The sequence below is a fragment of the Anneissia japonica genome, unplaced genomic scaffold (genome assembly GCF_011630105.1).
Source record: "Anneissia japonica isolate Jap-2015-1 unplaced genomic scaffold, ASM1163010v1 scaffold2756_len2360902_cov194, whole genome shotgun sequence".
Lineage (NCBI taxonomy): Eukaryota > Metazoa > Echinodermata > Crinoidea > Comatulida > Comatulidae > Anneissia > Anneissia japonica.
This window is the reverse complement of record NW_022719050.1, coordinates 381,227-395,769: the sequence shown is the minus strand read 5'-3', so window position 1 is coordinate 395,769 and position 14,543 is coordinate 381,227. Positions and strand designations below refer to the sequence as shown.

The window sequence follows — 14,543 nt, the reverse complement described above, 5'->3', positions numbered from 1 at the left end:
TAATACAGATAGCCTACTAAACTTTATTTGCCCTTTGTTGCTGTATAAAATCTATCTAGCATGCATACCTTAGGTAGAACATTCCACGGAAAGTCTTAAATCACTTCCCATTATTTTCCTGTTCATTGGAAACAAATGATCATAAACAATGAGCAACCACTTCCCTTGGGAGTATTCCCATTCCTGCATGTAATGCAGCACAAATTAGTTTCATTCCAAGTCATTCCAAAATTCCACAGGGATTTACTCTCATGGGTGGAGAGGGAAAACATAAATAAGGTCCCTTTTAAAATCCTAATCAAGTTTATTTGTAAATTGTTGAATTTGAAATGATTAACAATATAATTAAGTTGGTCTGTCTTTAAATATTGTAGGCCCACAAGGTTAGGGTAATACAGAAGATAGACCTAGCCTTGAGACTAATGGTGGGAGATTTGGACAATGGCTATGTGGTTGCAGCAATATGAAATATGTTACCCAAATCTGAAGGAAAAAGGAAGTTTGTCATTTTTCTATAGCTGTTTAACATCTGTATAACATTGTTCAACACACTCTAAAGCAAGGCACATATTATCATGCATATTTTCTGCAGGTCAGACAAATTGTTTGTCCAACTTTGTCTAATGAAGATGGGATACTGATAAGTTTGACACAAGACAGTATTAAACAAACTCTGGAAAATGTAATGTAGGCCATCATGATTCAACATGAAAACAAATAAAGTTAAAAATATTTAATCACGATTTCAAATTTTAATTACCTAGAAAACATTAACATCTAAAATATTGAATCATGTTGGCCTGCATCCCATTTTTTTTAGTTTTTTGCATATTCCCTTTTGTTTAATGAATTGTCAAGGGATATGGGAGGATACACAATTTGCTTAACCAAATGTTAGAAACATGGGCAGAGAGGGATTAAATGCAAATAAAGCACCGACGGTTCAAGAGGGGTAGTTTTGGTGTTCCCTTACCGAATGTTAGAAAAAGGGGGTGTATACATCCCAAAAAAATGTAGGTTTTAACCATTTTAATCTCTTATCTAAATGATTTCACACTTATAGAAATATCTTGCCTACTTTGAGGTTCAGGGGAGCACTTCTTTCACCACCCTCTGGCCCATGACTAAGAAACAAGCAAACACTATCAATGTCTGATTAAACACTGTCAAACCCAATCAGACTTAGTCTAGACATGAGTTGATACTTTATTATAAACCAGGATGTCTTATATGTGCCATCTAAATATAAATTGATTATTGTCTTTATCCTTACTTCTTCCTGTATTATCCCTGCCACGGCCATGGATACAAAGTTCATTGAACTCAGGTGTATTTTGAAGCGGACATGTCTCACAGCTCATGCCCCAGCCACCACCTCTTTCAACGACAATTACGCTACAACAACAATGCGATCTTGTGATCTGCACTTGTGAACGAACTGCACACTGACGTTCAGCTGTGTGGTGGTAACAGTAGTCCCTGCGAGTTTCTGGAAGGAAAATCAATATACGAAAACTTCATTACATCATTGTTGATTACCATAAGCCACCTCAGCAAACACAATACAATAATATGACATTCATGTTTGGTATCTGTATGTCACAAAATAAATTCACACAATGTTGCAGGAATGTTCAAACATTAAACAGACTTTTTTATACCTAGTAATATACTTGTTTCGCAAACTTATTTTTCCAAAGATCGTCAGAGGAGGGTGAAAAAATGTAAAAATAAAATCTTTTTGTTTTAATTAGCAAACAGTTTTGCTAAAACATCCAGATGGAGAACATAAAAATAAAATTTTATTAGTAAATGTAAACAGTGTAGTACTGGGATGGTTAAATGCTTTAAATTTATATAATTACTGTAGGTAGAAATATACATACAGTACCTTATTTTTGGAGATTTCAAGGCAGTGGCGGGTGTAATAAATATAAAAAGAAACTTCTATTTTTTTCTAAAAATTTCCATTTTTGCGGCTGCGGGTGGACTAATTGGCCAAAAATAAACTTTTATTTTTACTTGAAATCATTAAAATTGGTGGGTGGCAGGTTCCCTAAGCAAGGTATAAAAAAGTCTCGCCTTAGGAGGTTGTGAAATGAAATTTCAAAGTACGTACAGTAGAACTCCTATTCAGTGGACACCTTTGGGACCAACTAAATTGTCCCCTTAATAAGGGTTTTCCCAGAAAATACTAACCAAAAATGTGAAATTGTCCCCTTAATAGGGGTTTTTCGCATGTTTTTTTACAATGATGATATAGATTTTTTTATAATTTTATTTTAATTGACCTAAGAATGATTTACAGTTGAATTATAACTAGGCCCTAATTTATAACAATAATTTGCAATGCAAAAAATAAATCATCTATGATAGGAAATCAACTGATATCTAATTAAAACTACAAAAGTTGTATAGGCCTATGTTCCCGACATTATATATTTCTTGATCCGAGTGTTATATTAATGGTCAAATATTCTTTTTTCAGATATTGAGCTTTCTATTGGATGTACAAGATAGAATAGCATCAATAGAGTAATGACTTAAGTAGAAATCAGGGCGCAGCTGTACGGTATACATCAGCCTATAATATCGGTATGTGAAAAGACACAAAACAGTTTATGGTGAAAATTGACAAGATTTTATTTATACGAAGTAACACATTCTAAATATTGAGAGTGAAAAATTCTAGATTGATGTTAAGTTTATTGCTCAAAAGTGTCAAAATATAAATTTGAAAGATTTTTTTTTCTTATTTTGGGACTACTGTACTTGTTTTGATACAATAAAAAAAAATTAGTGTCCCCTACTAGGGGTTAAATTGTATTGATTTGACAATTTTGCACACTTAGAAAGTATCTCCATCCTCTTAATAGGGGTTGGCTGTAGTGTTAAAAGATATATCGCCCCTCGTTTCGTGGGAAAGTGTTCCCTTAATATGGGTGTCCCCTGAATAGTGGTGTTCCAAAAGAGGGGTTCTACTGTATTTATGGTTCTACAAAATAACATATACAACAACAAATTTAACATTATTAATATAAAACATTTAAATCAATTATTATTTCATACATGATCATTAAGGTTGATTTTGATTTGATATCATGTCACTTACCGTGACATGTTCCATCTGGTTGCTCCGTGAACCCATTGGTGCATAGACATCTGTAACTTCCAGGTGAATTTATACAGCGACCTCCCTGACACAGAGAAACTTGTTCAGCACATTCATCAATATCTAATGAAGAAATTAATAATAATAATAATGATAATAATAATGATAATAATAATAATACTAAATGTCTTTATAAAAAAAACTGTGAAAATTTTTTTTTTTAACCACGATCTAATCTACTTAGTGAAGATCCAATCCAATCCTATTTACTTCCATTTTGAAATGCACCAGAATTAAATTCTGAGAACTTTTCAATAAGCCTAATTTATTATATAATTTCTAAAGTATTTTCTTTATGTTACTTATGTACTTTTTGTTTATTTTTATTGAATTGGGTGATCCCTAGTATGTCATGACATACCATGAAGGGATCACTAAGTAAAAACCATCAAATAGAAATTGAAATTACTGTACCAAATGTAACTAACAAACACATTTTTATACAATGTGTTGCAAATATATACATTAGCATGCAGCCCTTTTGATTAAAACCTGTGTATTTCTTCTCAAAGCCTGTTTTGTTGTACACTGCATTTCTTTTATGGGAATCAAGTACTCTACACAAGGCCATCATCAAGGTGTGGGTTATGAGTGAAATGAAGATTGAAGTAACAGAAGAAAATTGATACATACATTTACTACACCTACATGTACTAACATTGTTTTATGACTACACAGTTGACACATTTACAATTGAAGGCTATATATCTAACATGCAAATGTACTGTTATAGTAGCCTCTACATTTTTCCAGCCTAATTGACCTTGGCAGAAATGTTTTGTGTCAGGCAAAACAAATGAATACAAGTTAATTATAGTAAACAAACATTTTACATAAGATGCTTTATTACAACAACTAGAATGAGAACTTTCTTAGAAAATGTTTGCAAAACATGACTATAATTACATGTATAGCAAACAAAAACATGGATTTGAATTACATTGAACAATCTGTGCCTGTGAAATGACACATGATTAGTTTAGATTAGATTCTGTTTTGGTTTTTTTTTTCTTCGAAAAAATTGTTGCAACAATTATTTAGTAAATATTGGTGAGCTTTCAAGCACTAAGGCACAGGATTGGTCCAAGCATTAAATACTTTTAAAAGCATGATATCCACTAAACACACTTTGCTGAACTAATCACAAACAGGTGCGTTTAATAGAATAAAATGTTCCAGAAATTATTATTTATAAGTAAATTACTACTTAGAAAACATATGTTATTTACATCATATTAATCTAGGATGATCCATCATCATACAGGTTTCTTCTTTAAAACAGGCTTGGGAAGGGAAGACTACTAGATGCTTGAGAGTATGTATAGACCTAGTCCTATTTTCATTTGAACTGGGACAGGAACAAAGAGTTCATACTCAAAGTGCATCCCTAGAGAAGGCCTTCAGACATCTAATCACCTTCTACTGACCACAATAACATTTAACTTTACAGTTTTGATGTAATAAAAACAGGTCTATGATATAATGAACAAGGTGGAGCAGTGTCATGAGAGAACACCGATTAAGCTGATCTACAGTTAGTATATCTCTAGCAATCGTTTTAGTATGGTATTATCATACAAACCCTGGGGGTTCAGTTGTAAAACAAAAAAACAGGGAGGTGCAGCAGTCACTTAAAGATAAGAGAGAATGGTGCTGTACATTTTGACTGAAAAACACCGTGACTTTAATAATACCTTTTGCAAAATTACTCTAAAGTCTACTAATAAAATGAGGAATCCACACATTTTATCAATTAGACTTACACAGAAAGCATACTGTATTTTTTCAGTATACATATTCTAACCAATGCCTTTTAGATATACTGAATAAATTATCAAATTGAGGTTTGGTAAATAGACATTTATTTTAAAAAAATTGAAACTAGAAATCTGAGATCACAATGCAATAATATAAAACACAAACCATGGCTAATATTACTTAAAAGTTGGTATTATAAAACAATACAATGGAATATGATGCTTACCCTGGCAAACGCCATGGGTATTGCGGAATCCTTTGTCGCAGATACACTTATAGCTTCCTGCCATATTTACACAGTGGCCATTCCGGCACATACCAGTCTTCTCGCATTCATCAACATCTACACATAAAAAAGAAAAAAGGTTAATTACAAATTCTATTAGCAATTTAACAATTAACAATATTAGTCTTTTGAATTGATCACTTATATTCAAACTAACTACATTATATGTTTACAAAGTCAACCAGATACACTTCAATGGATGTCATGAGTCAACAATCTTTGACCATAGAAGACCAGTTGGAATGATGATGCATTCTGGATTAGAAATGAAATATTTCCACATAAAAATAAAAAAAATTATTTAAATTTAAAAAACGTTGTATGATTAATATAAGTATAGGTCTATTATTTTGCATGATGTCACTGAGAAGTCAGAGGGTACATAGAAGTCATAACATATGTTGACTGCCAAGCCATTTTTTCTAGTTCCATCCCATACGCCTAGGAATAAAGGGCACCACCATAATGAAAATCATTTCCATCAACTGTAGTAAAACACAAACAAACATATGGTAGCATACTGTAGTTACCAACCATCATGCATCATGAGGGATGGTCCCCCATTTTAAAGTGATTTTGAATGAAGCACGCATTTTGCAGAAAGACATGCGTGAACATAAATTTGTCACACATTTATCGCAAGTGTATACATGATAACGAATTATCACAAATTCAGAGGAAAATGTATTTGAAATTCCAAGAAGTTGGTTTCATTAAAAATATAAAAACCGTCATGGAGTAGCTAGGGTCATTAGAGAGCTTTCGTTATATCACTCGAAAATCAATTCATCAAGAAAATTTCTCTTTCCCAACCAAAAAAAACACAGCCAATCACAGACTCAGTAGAATCTATTAGTCGAGTGTGATCTTGCACATTCATTGTCATAACCAAACTTTGATTATGTGATTGGAACCTGGGCCCCCAGAGTTTTGGCCACTGGACCCCAAGGGGCTTGGCGGCCCCACTGTACATCCCCCACCAGTGTAGTCAAGCATTTCAAATCTCTCAGGTTGGTAACTATGCGGTAGTTATTTTTAAATCATTATTTCTTCCTTCCCGAACCACCAGGGTGTTCCGGCGACCACTGAAAGCGAGTTTAAAGACAGATACACTTTATTGACTTTCACATTGTGATTGAGATACAGTGCAATACAATAGAGCTATGTTGGACAGGTGTGGATGTGAACTTACGCCCCAGTAATAAATGTGTTAAAATTGTCCTTACCAATACAGAAGCGTCTGTCATTCGACAATATATAGCCTTCTGCGCACTGGCAGGTATAGCTGCCTGGCATATTGAGACACTTTCCATTCAAACATATATCTGGGTTTTCTTTACACTCATCACGATCTATTCGAAAAGACATTATGAGAAATAAATAATAAGGGTAAAACCATGAGTCTAGGAAAGATTATTTTAAGTTCTACTTTAACACCCACCTAAAGGCAAATGAGTTTCGACCTTTTGCATTGGGTTAACATACATAAGTCAGTGAACATACATAAGTAAATAGTAATAAATACAATAAAGCTCTTATATTTGGTTTATATACTAATAGTTAGAATTTATTGGGAATACAAAGAAACATCATCTATTTTATACAATCCACTGTGACTTGGTAAGTTTTGGCACCGAAAAACTGGTTGGGGTCAAGAGAATGGATTATGGTTTAGGATAGTAATAATTGAACTTTTATTTAGATCATAATGTAGAGGCTGGATTGGCAAATTAATAGTTGAAATAGGTGGCAATTAATAACAATGGTTCCATGCTTGACAGGGATCAAAATTTCCCACCTTATTCCATGGTTCTGCTGCTTGTAGTGATCCTTTAGAATATGGAAATGGGGAGGAAAAATATTATACAATATAATTATAAACACTGACCCCCTATGTAATTGTGTATTTTCTTATAATTGAATTCTTAAACTCTTACATTGTATTTATGTTTCAAATGAATCTATCCCTTAAAATAGTTTATTCAAGTGCAATTCATTATTTATTATATAATTTAATAATTTTATTCAACAATTCATTAATATTTAATACCTTAATCAGGTTTTTTATGAGCAATTCATTATTTTTAATACTTTTAATCATTTTTTTTTAGAGAATAGTACATTATTTATTGTACTTAATAAGTGACATAATAATTTTATGATAGATAATTAGGATTTGATTATCTTTAATATGGTTTTCATTAAATCATATCCCATACTTTCATTTTCAAGTGCAAACCATGAAATATAAGAAACAGTTGCTAAGACACAGAAAATTTGAAAAATATCGAAAATTCTTACTGCCTCCTTAAAAGCCTTTGGGAATAATCTCAATGTTTACAATTTGCTTCTCAAGTATGTTTTTCGTATCATAATTTCAAATGAGATTATTATGAAGGTCTCTTAACATTAAGAATGGAAAGTATTTAAATTGCATTTAATGGAGTGTATGCCTAGCAACCTCATATTCAGCAGACAGGAAGAAAACAGGTTTTTAGGACAACATACATACAAATTTAATTTACATCGTATAAGTAGATACATTCACACATGACTATAAACAATTGGTGAATCGATATATATTATTTAAAAATAGTGCTAAATCGTAGAAGGCAGAACAAAGAAGGATGAAACTGGAATATACAGTACAATGAATATATTCTACAGCTTTGTCTACACTATCAAATTTCATCAAAAAAGCATCACATAAAGTGTAATGGAAAATAAGAGTTGAACAGGTTCAACTGTTTTTTATACAATTTGATATGTGATATGACGTCATTGTACCCATACATGGGCACATCACATTTTTTTTGTCATATAAATTTCATAGTATACACAAAGCTTTAGGCTCTGTACAGATTATCAAATTCTCTTTGACAAAACACTGTTCATGTAGTCATGATGAGCCTATATATGGTCATGATGTGATGTCATCATGACCCTTTTTAGGTCTGAACAGGCTCTCTACCTTATGATAGGCATTAAAAATTAATTTTCTTTTTAAAGGAATGTTTTTCTGAAGGGGTCAGTCATTGCTTAACCCTAATTCCTTTCTAATTTGCACAAATGCACTCACACTGCTGCTCTACCTAACCTGTACACATTCATGATGTAGTGAAATATTGCCGTAATTTATATCTTTTTATCAGCTGTTTACGGTCATGTACATTTATCAAATTTAGGAAAAAAATCATGTTTCATTTTCTCTTGTACATCTGTTTTTGAGATGCCTTCATTTTATATTTCTGAATAAAAAACTTCAGAATAGGGAACTAGATTTCGGCGCTATACAAATATTGGATTCAAACATCCTCATAGGCATTGAGTAACTAAATAGTTGATAAAACAGGGGAAAAATGTAATACTATTAATATAGCAATGAAACACTGAAGAGAGCAATACTGTATACCAGTAAAAAAAAATTGAACTAATATAGTATAATAAAATGTTGATTCTACATTTAGATATTTAATTCAACCATGTTAGATATCATCAGTTAAAGAATAATCTGCAAAAAAACAAGAATAACTTATTTCCTTGGACAACACTTGTTACTGAACCCTGAAAGGGATGAGACCCTTACATTGTGAAGGGGAGACACATTGCTTGGAATTCTAGGCTCTGAGCAAATTACCAAGGTCTTGATATTTCCCAAGGGTTAAAATGCACTAAATGTGCTTACTAAAAATTATCAACTAGCAGCTGTTTTTAGCCTAGATTTATTTAAAGTAACTACTAAACCGAAGAGCATCATAAAACTATGGGGCTACCTCTTTGACACATAGTATGGTGTAGCCTAAAAAATTGAATTACAAGGATACCATAACTTATTTGTCTATATTGCACAGGAATTTTCTCCCACTGGCCAATTTTAGAATAATGGTACAAAACAATTAACACCCCCATCCTTCCATTCACAAGAAAGGTGAATTTAAAATAGATCAGGCAACTTTAGATCCAACTGTCTACTGAATCCACATTCAGTAGACAGGGCATATTTCCACTGGTTAAACCTATTCTAACTCACCCCTCCCCTCAATACTCAGTAGACAAGGCATATGATTTTTTGTTAAACTAGTTCAAAGCCCATCTCCACCCTCCATATTTAGTAGACAGAATGAACTTCCAAATGGTTTAAATACCAGACCTATCTAGTCATACACCCTTCCCTAACCTTTCATTAGACAGGATTTAATTTTATTGGTTAAACCAGGTTTAGGCCTATCCAAACCTTTATATTTAGCAGACCGTACATATTTCAGTCCCACCTAATCCCCCCTCCGAAAAAAGGATAAGAAGTAGCACTCGGAGACCAACTTTAATAACATCTTTAAAGTTAGCCTCCGAGGGCTGCCTCTTCATTACTTGTTGAATATTTGTTAAGACTGTACTTCTATGAATTTCAAGGCATGTCACTGATGTGATTTTATCCAAATTAAATGATAACCTTATTCATAAATCATAAATACACTTAATAATTAATTCCTCTAATAAAATACAAAACCCTATTAAATAAAGGGGGCACCTTGGGACCGAAAAGTGTCCCCTTAATAGGGATGTACCCTGAATAGGGGTTAGCCGAAGTGTTAAAAGATACATTTCCCTCATTTCACGGCCACAAAAGAGTCCCTTTAATAGGGGTGTCCCAAATAAGGAGGTTCTACTGTAATGAATAAATATTGCATTGAGCAGCAAGATTTCCATTCATACAGATGCCTTACTTTCTTCTGTCTGATCAATTTTCAAAATGTAAAAAAAAAAAAATTAATTTTCATACTATAAGAGTGTGCAATTAACATATTCCTCAATGGAATTAACCTGACCAAACCATACATAATTGTATGCTTTAAATTAATTGCCTTTGATCTCAATTTTCTCACCAATTACACATTCTCTCTCTAAAGACAAATGTTATTGTCAAATAAATAAACTGTCATTGGATAAAATTAATCTTGTGATTGTGTATGCGGTTCAACGTTGAGCAGCGAGGGAACGGTAAGACTATTGGGTAGTTTAACAGAGTGAATAACAGGAAAACAACCTTTTTTTAGGTCAGGAAAACATCCTCGATCTTCTGATCATATTTAAAATTTAATTCATTTCATCAGTTTATTGCATGTTTTTTATTTTCTTCCTTTTGAGCAACCTCCACCTAAGCTTTCTTGCTATAATTTACCATTCAGTATTGTGATTATGTTGAGAATAATGTAAGGTAAATGATTTACAAGGCATAAGTCTCCAATCAATCAGTGAGTGGTAAGGAGGTAAAGTTAGGTCGTTAGAATCTGCTCTGAGCGAAAATGAAAGGAGACGAAGGCATAATTAATTTATTAAATACCACCCACAAGTTTTGTGAGGATACAAACTTGTTTTGTACTGTAGTTACTATTTCAAGTTGTTAGTTACTTAACTTTACATGTAATTACGACTTTTCTTTGTAAACATATATTTAAGTTCTGTATTATTATTATTTTACTATATTATCTATTATTAATAATAACGAAAATAAATAGTTTAATCAGTACTGTAGTAATAATATAGTAATAGTAAAAATATATACTAATACTGTAAGGCCAAAGACCAAACAAAATTTTTGGGAAAATATTTGTTTTTTCTATAAAAAAAAAAGTGTATGTCACTCTTAAATACAAGGTAAGCAATTTATAGAGCATTGAAAAAAAAACATATGTTTATTAACTTAAATTTCAGGTATCAATTGATTTCACACCTGTGAACAAATTATAGGGTGTAATAAGAATTAAACTTACCTCTACAGGCTTTCCTGTTGTTTAGTAAAGGTTCGTAACCACTGTCACAGGTGCAATAATAGTCACCAGGTGAATTGTGACAAACTCCATTACTACAGTAACGAGTCTCTAAACATTCATTAATATCTAAATGGTGAAAATTTAATCAAGAAAATATTAGGAAAAATATTTATTTATTTATTTGAATTATTTAAAAGAAATAAATATATAAATGTTATGAATATTGGTGTATGTTAAGACATACTTTTATATTTTCCTCAAAGCTTATATCAAATTTGTTTTCAAAATTGATGCAATATAAAAATAAGTGGTTATTTTCATAAAAATATTAATAATAATAAAATCTCATCTTAATAGTAATTATAATCGGAATTTGTATAAATGATAATAGTAAAAGTGAAATCTCAAATAAGTGTGCATTATTCGTACCAGAGTTACAAAGTTTAATTTACCTATCATAATAATTGTAATAATAAAAATAAATAATAATAATCCTAGAGATTTGAGGAGACTGGTTGTCACCAACTCCCAGGAGCAGTGGCATATCTAGGAGAGGCATGCAAACCCCCTAAAAAAACTTGCACCCCCCAGCATCCCCCTCCATTGAAAATGTTGGAAGCAAAAAAGCCCTGCTTAAGTAGATAAAAATCACCTATTTTGCAAGCTGGCAACCTCTCACTTAATCATGGTGCCCCCATTTATTCTTGGTGCCTCCCATCAGCCCCCCACCCCCTCCCCTTATTTGAAGACCTTTAGATATGGCAATGCAGAAGTAACTTAATACCAACGGAAATTGATTCAGCGTGCAAGAACGAGCATAATATATAACACTATATTAATCAATAATTAATAATAATCAATATAATTTATCAATCATTAATATTATTTTTTTAAGTGATTTTATAATACATCATTGATATTTTTTGAATATCAAAGATAGAAAATGCATCAACATATTAATGAAAAACACTTAGTATTAATAGATTAATTAATAGAAGTAAATATTAAAGAATGTACAAAACAAAATATAAATGTGCAATACAGTTGCATAGTCTCTCAGCAATTGCAATATAAAAAAGAAAAAATGTGCATAGTAAATGAAAACATCATAATTTACACATAACTTTATTATCATATACACAACAATTACAATTGTTTTCAACATTGAGCTTTTAGAAAATGGCATAAGTATTTTGTATTACACTGACAGTATTTGCATTGGACAATTTTTGGCTGGTTAGTTCCAGATTAAATCAAGTTAGAACAACTTCAGAAATGTTGGCTGAGTAAATTGAGCCCAAAATATTATTAGTTTTATTAAGCAGGCAAGTCAAATATGGAGAGCGCACATGGTTAAATCTTCTTGCCATGTGGGTACAATAATAGTATGTCCTTTTGTAAACAATTTAACAAAATATATTTCACAGTTATAAACACTTCTTGTTTAGACATGAGTGTTTATTGTGATATATACAACATGCTATTTAATCCAAGTACAAAATTTGGGATTTAGCCATAAAAACCAACTCAAACTCCCCATGAGAGAAAGAGGGACAAGGGTGAGGGTGTAATATTGGGGGGAGGGGGGCAGCGTTAACTTCACAAGATGTCCTGATGGGAGCCTAGGTCTAAAAATAAAATCCAATGCAAACACTGCTATAAGCTCTGTCCAGACTATCAAATTTTATTTGACAAAAACATGTGACATGCCTAAATATGGTTATGATGACATCACATCATGACCATATATAGACACACCATGACCATATATGGGCATACAACAGTTTTTTGTAAAAAAAAATCTGATAGTCTGGACAGGGCTTTAAACAAAGAATGATGATCGCAATAGAATGTTGAAAAGATGTTAATAAAACATCATGAAAGCCATCGTTCCCCTGGTGTAAGCCACCCTTATCCCCCTCCCCACCCCTAAACATAAAATTGGGGCTATACTTTGTGATGGGCTTATACCAGAGGAATCCCCTTTGCTTCACACACACTGTATGTTTTGAAAATTCAAATCAAGATAAGATTATTAATGTGAGCCAACAAAAACGTACATGAGATTACAGCAATAAAGAATTATATAATTTATAAATTAACAGATTAATTGCATACAAATATTTTACACATATTCTTATATTATATAACATCATGGTGGAGTGCATTTTTAACATATTACACCAAGATATGATAGTATAATACATACTCCAAGTATCGAAATGCATGCCATCGTGTTGGGACACAATGGCGTGCATTTCGACACCAAGATATGAAGTGCATGTATATAACATAGCATGAATGTTTATTATAAATAGATTTTATTGCCTTGTGTACTTCATATTATATTTTTAAGAGCTTTAACATTAAATATGATATTTCATATACACACAGCACATAAAGCAACTTAATTATGGTTATATAAAAGACACTAAAAACAAAAGAATATGTTATCACACGAATGAATTAAACAAATAAAAGAACTTTTTTATTATTAGAAAGTTAGCAAAATAAAAAAAAAATCTGCAAATTTGAAAGAAATGTGTTATAAATGTTTAGAGAGACGCAGATGAGACTGTTAATGTTGATGGAGATTAGGACGATATCCATTAGCTCGTAATGCGAGTTATTGCAGCTCACCTACGCACATGTTACCGCTGAGTTCATAACCTGCATCACAAATACACTGATACGAGCCATTAGGCAAATCAATGCACCGTCCATTCTGACAGATCCCATTGAAACGAGCACAGATCTGCATAATCTCAATCGGAGGACGTGTAGCAGAGGACGCTGGGCCTCCTGGGCCTCCTGGGCCTCCTGGAGTTCCTGGGGTTCCTGGTTCTCCTGGGCGTCCCGGAGTTCCGGGAGTACCATCACCTCCTGGGCCACCTCTTGATACTTCAGCGACACAAAGACTTTGATAGGCAACTGGGGAAAGCATTATGTCAATATCAGAACGATAGTGCATTTTTAAAATTTTAAAAACATAAAAATTTACCTACCTACACATAATCTTCCTCTATTCAGCTCGTAACCAAGGTTACAGATGCACTGGAATTTAGAATCTGCCAGATCGTAACAACGTCCATTTTGACAAATGTCAGGATATTGTTCACAAATTAAAAACGGGTCAACCACATTAGGTGGGGGTTTAGGATCAAAATCACACATTTTCTGGTAGGTTGCTGAAATGTCATCAACAGTTATTAATACTAAATGCCTCAATCATTATATATCTACAAAGCAGAAAAATAATGTACATGCTATTTCAATAAGCAGAGGTAGAGAGATGAGTTTATGAAGGTAAAACAACTTTTAACTTGTGGAACACCCATATTTTTTTAATTTTTGTACCTTCACCTAAAGTCAGCCTTTGCCATTATTATGCCTCTGGCAGGTCTCAAGAGAAGCACGGGTCACAAGCTGTTTTTGGACTGGGGTGTGCGAAAAATTAGGAACTGAATCCCTCTTCCAATAAAAATTGAAGGTCATTTTTAGTATATTAACCCACTTAGTGGAACTAATTTGCTGTCATGGGGAAGAGGGTTGCATT

The 14,543-nt window shown here is 32.5% G+C and overlaps 1 protein-coding gene across 1 annotated transcript in view; it reads right to left on the bottom strand.

Moving 5' to 3' along the window:
* LOC117110796 (fibrillin-2-like) overlaps positions 1 to 14,543 on the bottom strand; it is a gene marked incomplete in the record, with an annotated part of 84,494 nt that overhangs the window by 33,493 nt on the left and 36,458 nt on the right. The window contains 6 exon segments of the mRNA XM_033253616.1: positions 1,274 to 1,489; positions 3,113 to 3,235; positions 5,157 to 5,273; positions 6,443 to 6,568; positions 10,988 to 11,113; positions 13,628 to 13,918. Coding sequence (XP_033109507.1) covers positions 1,274 to 1,489; positions 3,113 to 3,235; positions 5,157 to 5,273; positions 6,443 to 6,568; positions 10,988 to 11,113; positions 13,628 to 13,918 — 999 coding nt within the window.